The sequence below is a fragment of the Mesocricetus auratus genome, unplaced genomic scaffold, assembly GCF_017639785.1.
Source record: "Mesocricetus auratus isolate SY011 unplaced genomic scaffold, BCM_Maur_2.0 Super-Scaffold_100691, whole genome shotgun sequence".
In the NCBI taxonomy this organism is placed as follows: Eukaryota; Metazoa; Chordata; class Mammalia; order Rodentia; family Cricetidae; genus Mesocricetus; species Mesocricetus auratus.
In genome coordinates this window covers 47,789,673-47,811,707 of record NW_024429267.1, presented here as the reverse complement: position 1 = coordinate 47,811,707, position 22,035 = coordinate 47,789,673, and the positions used below count along the sequence as shown (strand labels likewise).

The 22,035-nt window shown below is 43.8% G+C and overlaps 1 protein-coding gene across 2 annotated transcripts in view; it reads left to right on the top strand.

Annotated features, from left to right (window-relative positions):
* The window catches only part of Klhl18 (kelch like family member 18), a 57,228-nt gene that overhangs the window by 5,102 nt on the left and 30,091 nt on the right, over nt 1-22,035 (top strand). For both annotated transcript variants that reach the window (XM_005074984.4, XM_013117087.3), the window contains exons 2-3: nt 19,465-19,595; nt 21,330-21,470. In XM_005074984.4, the coding sequence (XP_005075041.2) occupies nt 19,465-19,595; nt 21,330-21,470 (272 nt within the window). The remainder of the gene's footprint in view (nt 1-19,464; nt 19,596-21,329; nt 21,471-22,035) is intronic.

The window sequence follows — 22,035 nt, the reverse complement described above, 5'->3', positions numbered from 1 at the left end:
ATTCTTCTATCTTTACATGGACTTTAAGGGCTGAACTCAGAGGGTCTTGTATGGCAGACATTTGACCTGACAACCATGTCTCCTGTCCCTGCTAAAGTTTGAACCAGGATCTGAGAATTTAGTTTCCAGAAGGAAATGTCTTTTCCATGAGTGAAGGCCACAGGTTTAGAATATTTTCTTTTGATCTACTAAATCCAGGTACAGAATTTTCACTGAAACTGGTTTTAAGTCTGCACATGCGAGTCTGGAATCGTGCCCTGTTTGTAATAGAAGAGTAGGTGGAGAAGGAAATGAAGTCAGACTTGTTGGTGCATGCCATTTTTGTTATGTATAGTGTAGTGTATTACACAGGGATAATTATAGAGCTAGGATAACCATGCTAAAAAGAATCCACAGAAGCCTCTATTAAAGCCATTTATTTTGTAGATTGAAAGACCCTGAAGTTTAAGCTATTAAGGGATTTGTCCAAGGCACAAAACTGTATTAGCTGAGATCCAGCATAGCTGTTTTTGTATGGGTGAAGCAGTGCTCTTGTGGCCTCTGTCAGGTTACACACTTGCGCTTCAGATGGCATGAAGAAGAGCAGGATACAACCGACCAACCCATCTTCAGTGTCGCTTGTGAGCCTGGAAGGCAGTGATGCAAGTGTGTCTTAATTCAACACCCCAGATCTGTTGCGGCAGAAAGGAAAATGAAGACTTTTTCTGCTGTTTTCTCACTCTGTATTCAGGCTGTCCTGAAACGCACTGTGTAGCAAGGACAACCTCAGACTTGATCTTCCAGCCTTAGCCTCTGAATACTGAATTGTGGATGTGAGCTGTCATGACCAGTTGGAGACATATGTTTTGGATTTCTTTTGATTTTGAAATGACATTGCATGCAAAACTTTAAACTTCTGAGTACTCACTAAACAGTTTATTCCCGAGACTTTCTCTGACTTTTTAAAGTAGCTAGAGATGAAGAATACACTCCCTGAGGAGCAGGCACTTGTGATAAGAATTTGATACTCATAGATGTTTACTTTTGCCTAGGTATGGTGGCTCTCACCTGTAATCCCAGCATGGGAGGCTGAAACTGGAGGGTTGACACAAATTCAAGGCCAGCCTCTGCTACCTAGTAAATTCCAGGTTAGCCTGAGCTGCAACGTGAGACTGTCTCAAACCAGTAGGGAAAGGGAGAGAGGAAGGGGGAAAGGGTTTTGATCTCTTTCTCATTTGAATTACATTATGGGTAATGCTGTTAACATTTGGACATCAACTAAGCAGAGAGAGAGAGAGAGAGAGAGAGAGAGAGAGAGAGAGAGAGAGAGAGAGAGAGAGAGAGAGAGAGAGAGAGAGAATGCACACATGCACATAGCACTGCCTGATATCTGGGGTTTGGACAGTTGGAGGTGCAGCAGTCTGGAAAACCTGTTACCTGAAGATTGAATCCCATGGGGTTCACCCTGGCGCTTCTGGAACATGGCAGGGTGAACGTCAGAAGCCCACGCTTGTGGGTGCTTTCCTTTGTAGACAGTTCCTTTACTGTTTTGTGTATGAGACTCCTTTGTTTGCTCCTTAGGTACACTTGTTTCAGTTTGATGATGGAAGAATGAAACCACATAGTTTTTCTAATGATGCGTTCCCAGACTTTTCTAACTAACAAGCATGGCTCCTGCCTTGCCAACTTGTTGGCTCTTGGCACTCTTCGTTGTCTCTTTGGCATGAAACCATCCAGCTTCTTTGCGGTTAGTTTGTGTGCCAGCAAGACCATAGGGAGAATATCCAAACAGCTGACTGCATCATTATTTATTCCAGATGGGAACAAAATGAATGAATCAAAGTGTGTGTGAGCCACAGGGTAGCATCCTAGTAGGTGTTGGGGATTTGTAGGTAATACAGTTTCAGTTGTGGCTGCTCACTGCTTGAGAAGCACTCTCGCACAATACATCTAAGAACTAACTGGTGTGGCTGTATACTAACAAAACTGTTGGCAAAGGCAAGTGTGAAACAAACACAATTAGCTGTAGCTTATTGGCCTGAGTATGTTTTATTGGACCTTTGTAGAGCTGAAGTTTTCGGAGTAGGTTTCAGTTGCAGTTGCTTTGTGACCCACATACAGTATCTAGGGATTGGAAGTTTCTCTTACTAAAGGGTATGACTGAGGAGCTAGAGATGAGTCCAGTTCTGGAACACTCACTTAGCTTAAGGGAGGTCCTGGTTTCAGTCTCTAGTGCCACAGAAAGAAAAGCTGTAAAGATGACTTCGTGAAAAATTCTCAATTTCCAGGCTACTGCAGGTGAACCCGAGTCTGTTACTCTGGTTAGTGAATGAAAAACCCACCTAGGAGAAGTTACTATTAAAATCTGAATTTCACTAGTAAAGTTTTATATCTCTGCATGAAGCTGAATATTTTCACATTGGTGGTTTTTTGTTTTTTTTTTTTTGTTTGTTTTTTCCAGATAGGGTTTCTCTGTATTGTTTTGGAGGTTGTCCTGGAACTCACTCTGTAGACCAGGCTGGCCTCAGTCTCACAGATATCCACCTGCCTCTGCTGGGATTAAAGGCGTGCACCACCAACGACTGGCTATTTTCACATTGTTAATGAAAGGCTCCAAACTCCCTTTCTGTCTCACTTGAAGCTGAGAGTACCAAGCTACTCATGGAATAATAGGTCATTATAGGCAAAAGTGGTTAAAATGGGCTAGGGAGATAGCTTGGTTGGTAAAGTGCTTGACTTGTAAGTCTGAAGACAAGCTTGACTCCCAGAACCAAAGGCTGGTGGTACATGCTGTAATCCCAACACTGGGGAGGCAGAGACAGATGACTATCTGGGGTTCAATGGCAGTCATCCTACTGTATTTGGCAAGTTCCAGGCCAGTGAAAGACAGTCTCAAAAAAAAGGGGGGTACCTGAGGAATGCCACCAAAGGCTGTATTCTTACCTCCACACCTGTGTAGACACACATGTGCACCCTGTTCATCCATGTGCACATGTACACTAAATAAATTGCTTTTTGGTTTCGTTTGTTTTTGAGATAGGGTCTGATTCTGTAGCTTAGGCTGATCTAGAATTCACCATGTAGCCCAGATTGGCCTTGACAGTCCTCTTCCTCAGTTTCTTAAGTTATTAGTATTAGCCACATGCTCAGCCCAAAAGAAGTTTTTATCTATATTTATATACTCTATATGTATATATACATATTTTTCATTTAAGAATTTAAAATACATTCATTTATTATTGTGGAGGGGCAAGAACATGTGGGAGTCATTTCTCCCATTCTACCTTATTGAGTCCCTAGAATAGAACCCAAGTAGTCATATTTGACAGCAAATGCCTTTACTCACTAAGCTATCTCATGAACCCTTCTCTCTCTCTCTCTCTCTCTCTCTCTCTCTCTCTCTCTCTCTCTCTCTCTCTCTCTCTCTGTCTGTCTGTCTGTCTGTCTCTCTGTCTGTCGGTCTGTCTCTGTCTCTCTGTCTTTGTCTCTGTCTGTCTCTCTGTCTGTCTCTGTCTCTCTCTCTCTCTCTCTCTCTCTCTCTCTCTCTCTCTCTCTCTCTCTCTCTCTCTCTCTCTCTCTCTCTCTCAAATATGACCTCACCATGTAGAGTGAGCTGAGTTCAAATTCAGAGTCACTATTTATAGGGCTTTGTGACACTAAGTCCAAATTTGCCTTGGATCCAAATACAATGGTCAAGACATTTCACACTAAGAACTAATCTTGCCCACGCTTTATCTGTGATCTTGTGTTGGCCTTGTCACACCTCACTGTCAGTTTGATAGATTTGGAATCATGGAGCACATTCTCCTCTGGGTGTGTTTTGAGAGAATTTCCAGAAAGGTTTGCCTGAGGGGGGAAGACCCACCCTGAATGTGAGTGGGGCTGTGTCCTGGGCTGTGGTCTTGTACTGAATGGAAAGGAGAAAAGGAAGGAGCCGCATTGACTCTTTGCTTCTTGACTCTGGACACAGTATGGTGTTTTATGGGAGAAACATCCCCCATAGTCTCTAGCATTTAAATACTTGGTGTTTGGTAGTGGTAGCATTTGGGAGATTTAGGAGGTGTGATCTTATGATGGGGGAGTATGTCACTGGGGGGTGACCTGAGCCGCTCTCAAATTACTCTCTGTGCTTCCTGCTTGTGATTCAAGTTGTGGGCCCTCAGCCTCCCCCTGCCGCCATGCCTTTGCTCTGCCGTCATTGTTTACCCTCTGGAGCTGTAAGCCCAAATAAACTTTCTTCTATAGGTAAGTCGTCTTGGTCATGGTCACAGCAATAGAAAATTAACTACAGGAAACAAAATCAAAACCAAAGTGGGGGGTAACTAACACACACAGTGAGATCAGTGGCTTCAACACTTCCACTGATATGCCTTCACTACGACGGACTGCATCTCCTCAAATCGTGAGCCGCAATAACTTTCCCTTACCTGCTCCTGACAGATATTTTACCATAGCAATGCAAAAGTAACTAACTTAGGTAGTATGCTAACTCAGCTGTTAAGAGCTGAATTATAAACCAGGAATGGTGGTGCACACCTGTAATTCCAGTGCTAGGCTGGGCTATATGAGACCCTTTCTCAAAAACCAAACCAACACCTGTAATACAAATTGTATTAGCTCAGCTCTAAAGGTCACTTTAAAAGAATTGCCCTCTAGGATGGGGAGATGGCTGAGTGGATAAAATACTTGGTGTGCATGCATGAGGACCTAAGCTTGGATCCCCAGAACACACATAAAACCTGGGCAGTGATAAGGAGTGGACTTAGATGAACCCTGGATCTTATTGGTCATCTATTGTAGCTGAAATAGCAGCGTCTGTTCACTAAAAGACCCTATCTTGGGGGCTGGAGAGATGGCTCAGGGGATAAGAGCACTTTTTGGTCTGTAGAACACTTGGATTCAATTCCCAGAACCTACTTAGTGGCTCACAAACATCTGTAATTCTAGTTCCACTGGACCCAACACCCTCTTCTGACCACTTTGGGCACCAGGCATGCACATAGTACACAAACATACATGCAGACAAAATACTCTGTACTCATAAATCAAAAATAAAGAGTTACAGGCCAGCCAGGGCTACATAGTGACACCCTGTCTTGATGATATGATGATGATGACAATGACATAATATTAATAATTTTTAGGGGTTTTTGTTTTTGGGGTTTGTTTGTTTGTTTTTCGAGGCAGGGTTTCTCAGTATTGTTTTGGAGGCTGCCCTGGAACTTGCTCTGTAGACCAGGCTGGCCTCAAACTCACAGAAATCCGCCTGCCTCTGCCTCCTGAGTGCTGGGATTAAAGGGGTGCACCACCACTGCCTGGCTTCTAATAATTTTTTTAAAGATCCTGTCTTAAAAAAAAGAAAAAGATGTAGGCCAGCCTGGTCTACACAGTGAGTTCCAGGACAGCCAGGGCTACACAAAGAGACCCTGTCTCCAAAAACAAAGCAAAACAAACAAACAAACAAAAAGATGCAAAGGCAATCAAGGAAAGACATCCTGACATTAACCTTTGGTCTCCACTTACACCAGCATGGGCAAGTGCACCTGTATACACACATATACACATATGCGTGCACTATACATACCGATTAATTTTAAATGAACTTTTTTTCTAGACATAGGCTCACTAACTAGCCCCAAACTCACTACAGATTAAGCTGGCCTTGAACTCAAAGTGATTCATTTGCCTCTGCTCCCTACTACTAAGATTAAAAGCCTTCCCACCTCACCCACCTGAAAAAAAGTTGACTTCAGAGAGATGACATATTTATATGATACCTGCTGTGAGCTTACTCTTTGCGACTGATTTATAAAATCTAAATGTCTTGCTACCTTGGTAGAGCTCTATGGTGATCAGCAAAGTGTATTGTGTTATCAAGTTTTCCATGTTAGCATTGAAATAAGTTATCCATTGAAAATTTATCTCCAGATCTATATCTCTGCTCCTTGTTTTTGTTTTCAAGTAATAAACCTTCATTTCCATTTGTATTGTGCATTCTTGTACGCATTGTGTCTAAATGAGAACCCTATTGCCCTTGACAACAAATGCTGCGCCACTGAGCTACATTCCCAGCCCTTGGCCTCTCAGCCTTCTGAGCCACCCGTTGTTTTCTTTGTGGAGGGGTGACAAACCATCCATCTAATTGTGCACAGTTAAAACTCTGGAGCTGGCTTTAGCTTATGTTCATTCATTATTCCCTGTCCCCTTTGTTTTCATTTGGTTTGATTTTTCGTGACAGGGTTTCTCTGTGTAGCTCTGACTGTCCTGGAACTCACTCTGACCTCAAACTGAGAGATTCTCCTGCCTCTGCCTCCGTAGTGCTGGGATTAAAGGTGTGTGCCAATCCCCCACCTTCTGCCCCACATGTTTTAAGATTTAATTTTTATTTATGTGTCTGTGTATATACATGTGTTTGTAGGTACCTGCGAGCCAGAAACAGAGTCTGATCCATGGAGCTGGAATTGCAGGCAATTGTGAGCCACTGGATGTGGGTGCTAGGAATTGAACTCCTATCTTTTCTAAGAATTGCTAACACTTAACCACTGAGCAATCTCCCCATCCTTTCTTTTTGCTGTGTATCTCAGGCAGACACCACCACACACAGCTCCATCCTCTGTCTTTTATATATCTTGTGGTACTTTTTTACAATAGTAGTTATGTAATTATAGTTTTGTGAGTATTCATAACCCATGGAAGCAGGGTTTGAAACTTGTTTTTACCAACATATCTATATAATAGGTGTTCATAAGTATGCAGAGGTCTGAAGACTATTTTTTGAGAGTTGGTTCTCTCCTCCTACCTTGTTTTGAGGCCAAGTTTCTTTTGTTTCTGCTGTAGCACTGTGTATTCCATACTAACTGTCCCAATAGCTTAGGGAATTCTCCTGTCCAAGCCACCAATCTCACTGTAGGATTACAAGTGCTCATGAGACACCTCTGGGTTTTACATGGGTTCAGGTTATCGAATTTAGGTCATTAGTCTTATACAGCACGTGCTTGATAAAACATTTGCTATGTCATCCTGCTGGCCTTCCCAGAGAATTCTTGTAGAATTTAAGAAATGTGCCGGGCGTTGGTGGCGCATGCCTTTAATCCCAGCACTCGGGAGGCAGAGGCAGGTGGATCTCTATGAGTTGGAGGCCAGCCTGGTGTACAGAGCTAGTTCCAGGACAGCCTCGAAAACAATACAGAGAAACCCTGTCTTGAAAAACAAAAAAACAAACAAACAATAAAAAGAGAAATGACCATTGTGTATCCAACAGATTGACATGTATATGCATACGCGCGCGCGCACACACACACACACACACACACACGCATATTCAGCTCTCTGATCCTGCTCTTTCTGGGTGGCTTTTAATTTTATTCAACAGATTTGTCTCTGTCTTGCATGTTCATGGAAAGTCTTTGTGAATGCAAGCTTGTGCTCATAGTGGAATAGCAAGCAGTAAACCAAGAAACTGCTATGAATGTCCGGTAGTGATGAGTGCATGAAGACATTAAAATAGAATAAGGAGCCTGAGAATGCTGTTTTTGTCAGAGCAGCCAGAGAGACCCTCTGAATAATGATCTACGAGCTGGGAGTAATCTGTTACATCGGGGGTGGGGGGGTGGTGTACAGCAGAAGGACAAATGAGCTCAGGGGCAGAGGCAGGCACGTGCTTGTTATTTTGTGGAACCTACAGGGAGCTGGCATGATAAGAATAGAATAACCAGACACAAAAGAGGAAGTCCATGAAGTCAGCCAAGGTTTCTCTCTTCCCCACTTGGCCTAATTCTTTACTTAACACTATGACTCTTTAAATACCTTGAGTGGCTAGAGGAATAGCTTAGGGTAGAGCATATATCCAGCATGCTTCAGGTCCTAGCTTCAATCCCAGCACCAAAACAAATGCATACCTTTATGAATAAATGAATGAAGCCAAGCAGTAGTTATTCACTTATGTGGGAACCAAAGCAGAGTGTTAAGAGTCAACCTGTAGCATACAAGGTAGAATTTGTCTTCCCCAGTGCTGAGGAGAGCACAGGATTTTACCTGCACTTTCCTTCTTTTTGTTCAGGGTCGATGGTAGAAACAGCTAGAGCAAGAACAACTAATTTTGGCCCATTCTTGAAGGCAGTCCTTTCATATTCTTAATTTACTTCATCTCATTCCTGTGTGTGTGTGTGTGTGTGTGTGTGTGTGTGTGTGTGTGTCCCTGTGTGTGCATACATATGGATGTCAGGGGTCAACAGTGGGTATCTTTCTTAGTTGCTCTACACTTCCCAACCTGGAACTGTCAGCTGGGCTAGACTGGGTGAGCACTGAGCTCCAGGAATCCTCCTGTCCTGCCTTTCCAGGGTTGCGATCCCAGACACATGCCACCTCACCCTGGTTTTTATGTGGTGCTGGGGTTCTGAAATCAGGACCTTGTGCTTGTGCTGCAAGCTCTTCACCACTGAGCTATTTCCACAGCCCCAGGAAAGGCTTCTCTTCTCATGCTGAAAATCAGGTTTTGGACATGTCGGGGGAGCAGGAACGGAGCAGAGCTGTGCAGCGGTTAGTGCTTCGGGGTAAATCCTGTTTTCTTGTTGTTGTCTTATTTGTTTTTTAGACTAGTTTGTAAGTTTTCACATTGCCAAGAGGGAGTGGGAAGATTCAGAAGCATCAGGTGGTGGCTAGTGTTGAGTAGGATTTAGGAACAGGCTTCTGGTAGAAATGACTGTCTGATTATTCTAAGCAGCTCATAGAAATCCTGCTGACTCAGGGGCAGGCGAAAGGCGCTTATGGACCTCTGTTGCTGGCAGGCAGCCCCAACTGACATCTCTAGTACTCTCAGCTGTGTTTTCGGTTACCAGAGACTTTCCACTCGCCCCTCTTGCTCTTCTCCCCTAATTGACCACAGCCTCCTGCAGTAACTGGCTGGCTGTGGTCTGCGCTCTCCATCCCCCAGGACTTCCTGCCCTGGAAATTTCCAGACACATCTGTTGGGCAGGGTCATGTCCATGCTTCAGGGCTCCTTTCATCTTTTCTCAAGGAGAGACAAATAACCAAGCCCTCCCCATTCTGTAGAGCAGCAGTTTTGTTTGCCTGTGAAGCAAGGTTTCATAGACCCTTGCTGGCCTCACACTGTCTATGTCACAGATGACCTCGAACTCATGGTCCTGCCACCATCTCTCGAGTGTTGCCATCATAGGTGTGTGCAGCCCCTGGGGTCCTAGAGCACTCTGCATCTGTGTTTTGTTTTGTTTGGTTTGGTTTAGTTTTTACGAGACAGGGTTTCTCTGTATTGTTTTGGAGGCTGTCGGTCCAGCCCAGCCTCGAACTCACAGAGATCCTCCTGCTTCTGCCTCCCGAGTGCTGGAATTAAAGGCATGCGCCACCACCGCCCGGCTGCATCTGTGTTTAGTGTTGACTCCTGGTCACAGGTCCATACACCTCTCTCTCTGCCAACTGTGTGTTTCTGTTTGGAAGTGACCCATGTTTTTTTCCTTCTTTTGCCGTAACCTAACATGGGTGGTTGTGTAAAGTTGAGTGTCTGTGAGTCTCATTTTCCCTCTGGTGTGGTTAATCATTTCCTCTTCTAGTGTCCCTTCCATAGAAGGAGGCTTTAGACTGTTGCCCTTAGACCACTAGCATCAGCTTTGCTTGGAAACCTGTCTGAAATGCAGAATTTTAGGGCCCTCCACAAGCCTGCTGAACCGGACCGAGTGATGCTTAGGTGCTGTGCCCAGAAGCTCTGCTCCCGTGCTCTTAACTGTAGGGTGTGTTGTTTCTCGTCTCCTCTAGGGGGTAGCCTTGGAAGCATCCGCACCTCCCTTCCCTCCTGTTCTTTGAATGCTCAGAAGTGTTTGCTGAGGTGCTATGTTTGTGATGTTCCTTTAGTCAGCATACTGTCCAAGTACATTCACTTGTGCGTGGTTCTTGGCTAGCTGTGCGAGGGGCAGCATTCACTGAATGAGTCCACCTCAGAGTGGTAAATTCTATGATTGCAGAGATGTAACCAGTAGCCTAGAGGAAATCACAGGGTGATACAATATGGAAGGCTTGTGCCTGTTCCATGGGAAGAGGCATTCTAGGCTGAGGGGGAGAGAGGGTACTCCAGGGCCCAGGCTTGGAAGTAATATCAGGTTGTTTCACGTAAGTCGGTCTTAGTGGAGCAAGGTGGAAGGTGAGATGGATGTATATTGGGAACTTGGATTCTCATGATGGGGACTCTGAACCAGTAAGAAATAGCTTCTGATCACGTGATGTTGGTCTAGTCAGATGTAGTGATTCCTGAGGACTCTGCCCTCCTCTCCCTCCCTCTCCTCTCATTCTAGTGTGTTGGATATGGGTGGTGAGAGGCTTTGGAAAGGCTGGGAATATGCTTGTCATTGTCAACTGGCCAGCCACTGTCTCACTGCCTTCCTGACCATAGTGGGGTCCATAAAGTAGAAAGACCAAAGCTTCATCAATGGTTTGGAATGTTCCTTTCTTTTTTTTTTTGTTTTTTGAGAGTTTTTCTGTGTAGCTCTGTCTATCTTGGAAGTCACTCTGTAGACCAGGCTGGCCTTAAATTCAGAGATTCACCTGCCTTTGCCTCCAACTGATAGGGTTAAAGTCATGCACTACCAGCTGGGTGGTGGTGGCACACACCTTTAGTCCTAGTACTTGGGAGGCAGAGGCAGGCGGATCTCTGTGAGTCTGTGAGTTCGAGTCCAGCCTGGTCTACAGAGCTACATAGAGAAACCCTGTCTCCAGAAAAAAAAAAAAAAAGCATGCACCACCATGACCCTCCCCTCTTTGGTGGAATGTACTTTAAAACACTGCTAAAACCTCAAATTGAACCTAGTGTGTTAGAAAACGCTTGCCATTAGTTTCCCAGCCCTGTGAGTTTCTGAGGGCTGATATCATTTCTGCTTATGGTGAGCAGGACAGTGTTCCTCTGTCAGTATTCTGGACTGGTGGGTGGATCACTAGCGTTTAAACAGAAAAGACGGTCCCTTCTTCCTTGACAGTTTCTTACACACTAGCCTGTTAGAAGCCCATCTGAACAAAAAGCAGCTCATTTATTTCCTCAGTACTGAATGCACTGTAGCCTTGAAGTCAAGCTGCCCAGAGCCTGGCCCTTACCATGCCAGCTGAAGTTTCAGATGGTGATGGAGAGTGGCACTCTCTAAACTGTGCCACCTTTACCTCCCACCTTGATGAGATTCTACCAGTCTGGAGTCAGAGGGAGTCAGTTCAAAAGGTGATTTGTTGACGATTCTATTATCTATCTCAGGTCTGGAGCCTTTTAATGAGAAAAGCTTTAGGATTCATTAAGTACACTTATACATGAACCACATGTCATGCACTAGATACAATCTTTCCTATGTGGGAGAATATAACCTGGATGGAGGAATATTCATAAGGGATAAAGCAACATGTGCTGGAGGCTTGTACCAGTGCCACATGACAGAGAGCACTGACTGTCTGGAAATCATGGGTGGCCTCAGAGCATTTGAGCTGAATCCAAAGCTGCAGAATAATTCACTAGGCAGAAAACTGGGAGATAAAGATGCAGGCAGAGAAGATGGAGACATTTTGGGGAATTTCCAGCAGCTTAAAGGAGAGGTGTGGAGGTGTTAGAACTGAGTAAAGCAGATAGGGTAGGTTGGGCTTTTGCCCAAAATGATGGGAATCGACCTGAGCAGGCAATATTACATATTGAGTGTACTCGTCTCAGAAGGTGAGAAGCCTGGAGTCCGAGTCCGATCGCTGGGCTCCTCATGGGGAGATGATCCCCAGGAGCTGGAGTTACAGGCGGTTGTGAGCCACCTAACATGAGTGCTGGGAACCAAACTCTGGTCTTCCGGAAGAGCGGCAAATGCCCTTAACACTAAGTTGCCCTTTCTTTTGTTTCATTCAGGCCTTACTATGTTGCTCAGGTTGGTCTTCACCTGTTGGGTCCAAGTAATTCTCCTGCCTCATGCTCCTGTGTGTCTGGAGCCACAGGTGGTCACCGGCACAGTCAGCTCCATTTATTCCTCACCCTCATTTTAGTGTCCTGTGGAGTCACAGCAGGTGCGGCACTTGAAGATTCATTTTTTGCACATGGCATAATGCCATAGAATCCGCCCAAGTTGACTGTGTTGGCCGTTTTTCTTTCCTCATATTCCCTAGTAGCATCCCATGTACCACAGTGTGTTTAGTCATTTACTTACTTTAAGGGTGTTTTCATTTTCAAGTATTACAAACAAAGCTGTGGACCTTTCGCAAAAGATGGTGCATTTTTCTTTTTAGGATACATGTCCAAGAGTCCAATTGCTGTGTTCTGTTGCCTGTCATATATATTCAGACACAAGACTGTAACACGAAAAGAAACACTGGAATAGGGCTAGAGAGTGGCTCTGCAGAGTACCCAGCTTAGTTCCCAGCACCCATATGAGGTAGCTTATAAACACCTGTAAGTCCAACTCCAGGGAAATATGGTACCTCTAGCCTTTGTGGGCATCTGTATTTATGTGTGTGAAAAAGATAACGGGGCTGGAGAGATGGCTCAGGGGTTAAGAGCACTGGCTGCTCATCCAGAGGTCCTGAGTTCAATTCCCAGCAACCACATGGTGGCTCACAGCCATCTGTAATGAGGTCTGGTGCCCTCTTCTGATTTGCAGGTATACATACAGAGCACTCATACATAAAATATAAATAAATAAATTTTTTTCAAAAGTTTTAAAAGGACTGTACTATTGAACTGAGTATATTGACACATGCCTATAATGCTAGCACTTGGGAGACAGAAGCAGGAGGATTACTGTGAGTTGAAGGCAGCCTGGGCTACTTGGTGAGTTGTCGGGCCAGCTAGGGCTATAGCAAGACCCTGTCTCAAATAGCAAAGGCATGGTGGTGAAATTTATAATCCTAGCACTTGGGAAGCTAAAGCAGGAGACTCAGAAATCCGTGGTTGGCCTCATTTACACAGTAAGTTCAAGGCTCGCTGGAACTCCATGAGACTGGTTAAGTAAAAGGCACGTCATCCAGTATAAACACCTTTGTTTTTGGCTCATCTTATTTGCATCTACAGAGGAGCAAGCATTTTGTGTAGAATCAGTGTTGAACTCTACAACCTGCGATAATTTCTGCTAATTTAGCTAAGACAGCCCATGAACACCAGCAGAAGGTCGGACGTGATGAGGTCAAGGGTGTTTGTTTTCAGCAGAGCACATTTAGATTAATTAAGGGAAAGTGAGGAAAACTGCAGTATGGAGAGGTCCTAGGGAGAAATTCCCAGGGCTAGGGGGAGGGTCTTAAATAAGAATCCCCACTTCCTTCTTTCTAGAGGATGTGGTCACTTCCTTTTCTGTATTTGTTCCCTGTGACTCTAGAGCAAACATTTTCTATAAAAGGGCAGATAGTAACTATTTTTGGCTTTGTAGGCCATTGGTCACTCACAGCTACTGAACTTTGCCAGAGTGCAGAGCACCTACTTAGTGTGTACAAGATCAGGGTTTCAATTCCGAGTACCACACAGAAGAAACAAGGGTACGAGCATAATATGGACAATATATGATGCTGAAATCTGAATTTCTTTCCATTTTGGCCTCCAGTGTGTCAGGCTTTTCATTACTATGACAAACGCCTGACAGAAGCAGCTTAGGGAAGAGGGTTATTCTGTTTGTGGATTCAGACCTTCATGGTGGGGAGAGTGAAGCAGAGCAAGAGCTACCCACCTCATGGTACACAGGAAGCAGAAAATGGAGGAGGAAAGGGCAGGCCAAGACACCGTCCCTAGGAACGCACTTCCTCCAGGCCAGTCTCATCCTAACTTCAGGGTCCTCCCCAGATAGCACCATCAACTCAAGACCAAGCCTTCAGCATGTGAGCCATGGGCGATGCTTCCTCTCCAGACCACAGCATCTGGAAATGTTAGTCTTCTTTTAGCTTTTACCCCTAGCCGTTTAAAAGTGTAAAAGCTGTTCTTTGCTCACAGGCCGTACTGAAACAGGAAGCAGGGCAGATTTGACCCTCAGAACACATAGTTTAACAGCTTCTCCATGAAAGTCATGAAAATAATGTCCATAAAACATCTTTTTAATTTTTATTTATCAAGGACTGTGGTGCATTGTTTTAATGCTTTGCAGATGTTAACTAATTGAACCCTCACAGCAACCCCTGAGAGAGGTACTGTTTTCCCTATTTTACAAATGAATAATTAAGGTACACAGATGTAATTAGATGGAACCTTGATTTGAACCTGGTAGTCTTCCCTCAGAGTGTTTGTTTTGTTTTGTTTCCAGACAGGGCCTCACTATGTAGCCCTGGCTGGCCTGGAACTTGCTATATAGACCAAATCAGCCTTAAACCTGGCGGTCCATCTGTGCCATTATCCCCAGATGTTCTTATCTGCCATGGTATGCTGTTTTTCCTAAAAGATCTTAATATTTACCCTCTTTCTAGCTTATTTTTGAAGTTTAATCTGTCTGTAAAGATTATGTGTTTATTCACTCATGTATGTGGTGACTTCAGTGAGCCCCTGTACCTCTGAGCTATGAGCCTAATGTAGATGGATTTTTCTCTCCTGCCAGCCAGCTCCCAAATAACCATATGGAGACTTCCTATTAATTATGAAAGCTTGGGTGATAACTTGGGCTTGTTTGTAACTAGCTCTTTTAGCTTGAATTAACCCATTTCTAATAGTTTACTTCCTGACTCAGGACTATGTTACCTTTACTACCTATGCTGCTTCCTCTGAGTTCTGGCATCTGGAGTTCTCTGCTGTAAAAATCCTTCCTAGCTATTAACCATTTATTTAGCTTTGTATTAAACCAGTCACAGTGAAATATTTTCACACAGTGTAAAGGAATATTCCACAATATTTCCCCCCTTTTGTCTAAATAAAAGGGAAACATTTTAACTCTAATACAATAAAACTAAACAATATCAGGTAAGAATTACATTTACAATGTCTAGTCCATTTGTATTTGACATATTTGGAGAAAATACTCCATTAATGATGAGTCCAAAGCTCTGTACCTAATTTATCTTCTAAGAAAAACTGCAACTATAACTACCTAGTCTTTAGCTCCATCAAAGATCCAATAAGGATAAAATATCACCTGAGTAAATTGGAAGTGCAGAGTAAGCGGCTTCCAGAACTAAGAAATGACAGAGACATCTGGCTGCCTGAACAGTCACCCAAGGTTTCTCTGCAATGTTGAGGCATTCATCTTTGACCTATAGGCCTAGAATATTTGACAGACTTTTTTGTGAAGCAGGAAGTTTTGAAGGACTGTCCTACCCTGTCTTGGCAAAGTTCAGCAGTCATTTTTCTTTGTGTCCTGCTTGTATAATTTGGATAGTATCACTTTAGCAGTCAAGGCAAGGGCAGTTTCTTACCCAAATGGCTAGCTTTTGCCACAAAGAAAGTAAACTCCATATGGAGGTTCATTGATGCCCCTCATCCTTTTTTGAAGTAGATTGATGCTGCCAGGAGTAGACATGTCTCATTATCAAGAAAGGTCTTATGTTAGTAAACATTTTAAATGTAATGTTCTGTAGGTCTTTGAAGTGTTTGAAGATCATGTATCTATCTAAAATATATCTCTGTGTGACCTTGAAAACATACCTAATATGACTACAGGTTTTATTGTTATAGATGACTAACTGCTAACATGCATTTCTTTATTATCCTAAATAGTTTGTAGTAATTGTTATGACAAAGCACAAAGGGAACCTTGACGGATTCCATGGCAGTGAGGGTGACCGGGTTGGGGGACAAACACACCAGGCAGATGGAGCTTAAGTGAGAGGTTTTATTAGAAAGGGAAGAGGGAGGACGAAAGAGAAAAGAGGTAAAGAGACAGGGTTTCTCTGTATTGTTTTGGAGGCTGTCGGTCCAGCCTGGCCTCGAACTCAGGAGTCTTTCTTTTAAAGGGGTCCTTTGCACCTGCATGCTGACCAGGGTACTGCCTGAGTGCATTCTGCCAGGTGACAGGGGCAGGCCAGCATAATGCCTGAATCCTTACAATAATAACTTTTCAAGGACTAGAAGTTTACATTACATTGTTGAATGAGCTGCATAGGTACAATACCTTAAATAAGAGTAGAAGCATATTGCAGTATGTTCTAACAAAAAATAACCTTAAATTTGTATCTGTATACAAAATTCCATACCAGTGGGAAATAATTGAGACGAGTGGTTGTTTAAAAGTAGACTCAACAAGCCGGGCGTTGGTGGCGTACACCTTTAATCCCAGCACTTGGGAGGCAGAGGCAGGCAGATCTCTGAGTTTGAAGCCAGCCTGGTCTCCAGAGCGTGTTCCAGAACAGGCTCCAAGACAATTCAGAGAAACCCTGTCTCAAAAAACCAAAAAGAAAAAAAAAAGTAGACTCAACAATTCACCTTTTTATCTCATTTTTATATTATATCCTCCTTTTTTGTCTTCAGAAAGAAATCTTTGAATCTAATCTCCTTTCCTTAGTATCCTCCCTGATCGTGGCTAAGAACAATTGTAACCAACCCCCATAAACAGTGATAAACATCTATAACGCATTGAATGACCAAAAACCATCCACCACATCTCTCAGGATTGTAGGTGTTGTGTTCTCTAGACTGCTTCCCGTCAGCATCTTTGGGGAACCCTGAGAAAATTAGAATAATGGTCAAGTCCTGGCTAGAATAACCAGGCCCATCTCAGCCAACAGCCTTGAAGCTGTTCTGGATGTAGAACTCTGAGGAAACTTCAGCAAATACATTCTGAGAGACTGGATCACCTGGGCTATCTACTTTCTTGGTGCCTGGCCCCTTGCTCTGAAAACACAAACTTTCAAAGGTTAGCATACATATCTGCATTAACATAAGTATGGACTGTGTGGTGTGCATGAATCAGTTAAGGATGATTTTTTGTTTTATGTTTGAGCAGGTAAAAGTCATCTGTTGACTTTCTAAGTCTATTTAGACTGTATAATCAAACTGTAATATAAATCTGTATCCATGTCTTATGAAAGGATGGCATGTAATAATAAGTCATGAGGACAAGATTTATAATGTCTCATCCAGTCTCAGAGCTGTTTCCCATGTCCAGGGATCAGTATATATATCACCTGTCTTGTAGGCTTTTTTTCTAGGTTTATTTCTTTATGTCTGTAGCCAAGATTTTCGGGGGGTCTCCCCCAATCAAATCTGACCTCTTATTAATTTTGAAGGAATCCACAGCCTTCCATTTCCTATGGAAACAAAAGCATAACCTCTCCCCCAACATAATACATTTTCTGAATTCCATTTTTAAAGTTAAGACATCCCTTACGTATCTAGGCATGTTTAATTCAGCAGTTCCTTTTACAATCAATCCCATGTCTCCCAGCAGCTGCCATTACTCACCAGCAATCAAAAAATTCAAAGTCTACAAAGCACCTTACAGGATCCAGATGCCCTGTGTGTTTCCCATCTTTTCGTGGCTTATTCTTTTCATATTACTTTACCCTTCCTTTAAAGACCTAATTATTTTAAAACTATTTTTCCTATGACTGTCTATACCCATTTTCTCTTCTTTCTTCAGCACCTATGCACACTGTAGCCTGTTTAAAGCTGGTTTTGGTATGAACCTGTTTTACTATGCACCTGTAGCATTCTCTGACCTGTGAGTCAAACCTTAAACTAAGTGACAGCTAGCCCTCCGCCATGTGTCTCGGGCGGGTGGCTCTACCACCTCTTTGGGTCTGTGAAAGCCAAGCCTTAAGCCTGACTGTGAGTTGCGTTTAACGACCCCAGCTCTAGGAAGTTGGTGCCTGCACTGAGGTAGGCATTTTTACTTAGCTTGTTGTTTCGGCTTAGTGTGCCAGCTACTCAAGAGCTCTGCTGCACAGACACACCTCTTAAAGGAGTTGTTTCCATTATGTTGTTTGCTTGCTTGTTTACAGCTTTCTCAGGCCTTATGTGGAAATTCAGACTCCACATTGGACACCATATGTAGCTGGCATTTCTTTGGGATGCCAACCAGATCCCAAATAGAGACATGGAGACTTCTTATTTATGAATGCTTGATCTTAGTTTAGGCTTGTCCCACAGGTTTAACTTAATTTAACCTGTTTCCCTCAGGGCTTGCTTTTGTTTTTTCAGACAAGGTTTCTCTGTAGCTTTGGAGGCTGCCCTGGAACTCACTCTGTAGACCAAACTGGCCTCGAACTCACAGAGATCTGCCTGCCTCTGCCTCTCGAGTGCTGGGACTAAAGGCGTGCGCCACTACTACGTGGCTCCTTCAGGGCTTTTGACCTTTCTTTCTGTATGTCCTACTTTCCTGCTTCCTCTATGGCTGGCAGGCTTGCTGGCTGACCCCTGGCATCTCCCTCTCCCTCTCCCTCCCTACCTCCCTCCCTCCCTCCCTCCCTCCCTCCCTCCCTCCCTCTCTCTCTCTCTCTCTCTCTCTCTCTCTCTCTCTCTCTCTCTCTCTCTCTGTCTCTGTCTCTGTGGAGCCTAGATTCTTCCTCCTACTTAATCTTCCTGCCTAGAAGTCATCCTGCCTTGCTATTGGCTGTTCAGCGTTTTTTTGTTTTTTGTTTTTTGTTTTTTTTTTTGGTTTTTACCAGACAGGGTTTCTCTGTATTGTTTTTGGAGGCTGTCGGTCCAGCCCAGCCTCAAACTCAACAGAGATCCGCCTGCCTCTGCCTCCCGAGTGCTGGGATTAAAGGCGTGCGCCACCACCGCCCGCCCTGTTCAAGTTTTATTTGATCACTCAGGCAGGCAAGGTAAACAAATGCAACACATCTTTACATGTTCCACAACAAAAACATCTTTTTTTAAAGTTAATTTATTTTTATTTTGTATGCATTGGTGTTTTGCCTACATATATGCTTGTGGCATGTGGGTGCTGAGAATTGAACCCAAATCCTCTGAAAAAGCAACCACTGAGCTTCTCTCCAGCCCCCTTAAAATTTTTTTCCAGTGTAGGGCTGGAGAGATGGCTCAGAGGTTAAGAGCACTGACTGCTGTTCCAGAGGTCCTGAGTTCAAGTTCAATTCCCAGCAACCACATAGTGGCTCACACCCATCTACAATTCAATCTGGTGCCCTCTTCTGGCATGTAGGCAGAACACTGTATATGTGATAAATAAATAAATCTTTTAAAAAATTTCCAGTGTATGCGTGGGCGGGGGGGTGTCCATGGAGGTCAGAAGAGGGGGACACTGGAGTTACAGACAGTTATGAGCTATCTGATATGGGTGCTGAGAATCAGACTCTGGTCTTATATAAGAGAGGTGAGCATTCCTAACTACTAAGCCATCTCTCCAGCCCCTGCAACACATCTTTACACAGTTAAACTAATATTCCACGATAACTCATTAAAATGAAGAATGCTTACATTCTTCCACCATAACAGCATATTATTTTAAATACTCGAAGGTCTCTGTGATAAGCCCTGTCTGTGATGCCTGGGACGTCTTCATTGTCACTGCAGTAAGCAGAGCGGTAAGCTGTGGAAGGGGAAGATTGGACTTTTGTATGTGTGTTCTCAATATTTGTCTTTATATTTTCTTCGACCCACAGATCGGGGACCACAAATTCAGTGCTCACCGGATCGTCTTAGCAGCCTCCATCCCGTACTTCCATGCTATGTTTACTAACGACATGATGGAGTGCAAGCAGGATGAGATTGTAATGCAAGGAATGGACCCAAGGTACTAACCCCTCCCACTGTGCTTCCCGGGGGGGGGGCAGTTCCAGCCGAGCTTTGGACCACCCGAAGGCCTGTAGTGTGCACCGTGTGCAGTAGGACAGCTCCATGCACACTGTGGTAGTTAGCAGATGGATGAGCTCCTCAGTCAGTGAGCTGAGGAAAGGCTAAAATGAAAGGAGGTTTGCCTTCTTGCCAGGGCGACAGGTGAGGGTGTGTTTAGAGTTGGGACACAGTGAGATAAGGCACTGCAGAAGGCCAGCGCTCCATGGCCAGAATTTGAATTTCATTCTCAGGAGAACAGGAAGTCAAGCATACACCATGCTTAGCCTTCAACTTAAATAATTAAATAGCAGACATTTCTTTCTAAAATTACCTCCAAACAACAATACTTTTTAAAATTATAATGACAGTAAGAGGATAATAGTTGTGGTGCCTGCTAATATAGGCAATAAATTAGAACATGTTTTAGTGTTGAGTTTCATACAGCAACCACCCAAAACAGTAAACATGAAGCCACTGAAGCAGATGAGAAAGGGTTAACAAATCATCTTATGATTTGTACAATTTTATCTAAATGGACAATTATTTAGTTCTTGTTTTTTTTGTTGTTTGTTTGTTTATTCTGAGACAGGGTCTCACTTTGTAAAGCAGACCACCCTACCTCTGACTCCTAAGAGCCAGGGATAAAGATGTGTACCACCACACCTGGCTAGGATGAGTCTTTGAAATAGTTATTCCATTTAAATATAGTCTCAAAATGGATTTGTTAGTTTGTTTTGCAATGTAGTCTCATCATAGACTAGGCTGGATTTTGAACTTGGTATCCTCCTGCCTCAAACTCACATGTGCTAGAATGATCAGCATGTGCTGCCACACTCAACTCAGCTAAATGGATTTTTCAAAAGATTTGCTTAGCTAGGTGTTGGTGGCGCACACCTTTAATCCCAGCACTTGGGAGGCAAAGGCAGGCAGATCTCTGTGAGTTCCAGGCTAGCCTGGTCTACAGAGCGAGAGCCAAGACAGCCTCCAAAGCTACAGAGAAACCCTGTCTCCAAAAACCAAAGCCAAAGAAAAAAAAAGATTTGCTTATTTGTGTATATGTATGTATGTATAAGTATATGTACATGTGTGAGTGTACCTCTACTAGGTACCTGTGGATGCCAGAAGAGTGTATCAGATTCCTACAAGTCAGAACTGCAGGCATCTGTAGGACACTGTCTTGCCACATGGGTACTGGGGTCCAAACTCAGGTCCTCATGATTGCACAGTAAACACTCTCAACCAGAGTCATCTCTCCAGCCTCTAAGTGAATTTTTGAACATGGCTCATTTATTCTTCAGGTAGCGTCTTAGTCACCAGGATCACAGCAACTCATATAAAGGAAAACATTTAATTCAGTTTCAGAGGTTCAGTCCATGTCATCATGACAGGAAGCATGGCCGCACACAGGCAGACACGGTGCTGGAGAGTAGCTGAGAGATGTACATCTGGGTCTGCAGGCAGCAGGAAGAGAGACACTGGACCGGGCTTGGACCAGAGTCCACCACCAGTGACACACCTCCTCCAACAAGGCCACTCCTAATGCCTCTCAAGTAGTGCCACTCCCTGATGACCAAGCATTCAGATATATGAACCTATGGGGCCATTTTAACCACCACAGGGAGTCATATCAGTTCAATTAGGACCAAGTGGCCTGTCCAAGTGATGCTTCTCATACGTTTCCTCTTCCTTCCAGTGCCCTGGAGGCTCTCATCAACTTTGCTTATAATGGCAACCTTGCTATAGATCAACAAAATGTGCAGTCCCTGCTGATGGGGGCAAGCTTCCTGCAGCTCCAGAGCATCAAAGACGCTTGCTGTACGTTCCTCCGAGAAAGGTGAGCAGAGCGGACGGTGGGGATCACGCTCAATCCTGGGACCCTCTGCCACGCTGCTGGGTTAATAGTGTAAAACCCTCTGCCATGTTGCTGAAATAATAGTGTAAAACCCTCTGCCACACTGCTGGATTAATAGTATAAAACCCTCTGCCACACTGCTGGGTTAATAGTGTAAAATCCTCTGCCATGTTGCTGAAATAATAGTGTAAAACCCTCTGCCACACTGCTGGGTTAATAGTGTAAAACCCTCTGCCACACTGCTGAGAGAATAGTGTAAAACCCTCTGCCACACTGCTGGGTTAATAGTGTAAAACCCTCTGCCACACTGCTGAGAGAAAAGTAGTGTATCTGGAGCTTTTCAACAGTGTGCTGGAAATATTACCCTGTAGAGATGGCATTTCTTGGGATCAGTGATGTGCAGGCCCATACCTTTGGACATTTACATAGCCCCATCTATACTCTTGGGGCACAGCATAGATCATGTTGACCATCCTTCTCCAATCTGACCAGCTATTATTTTATATCATTTCCCCTTCTTTTTCTTAAATTTAAATTAAAAAAATTT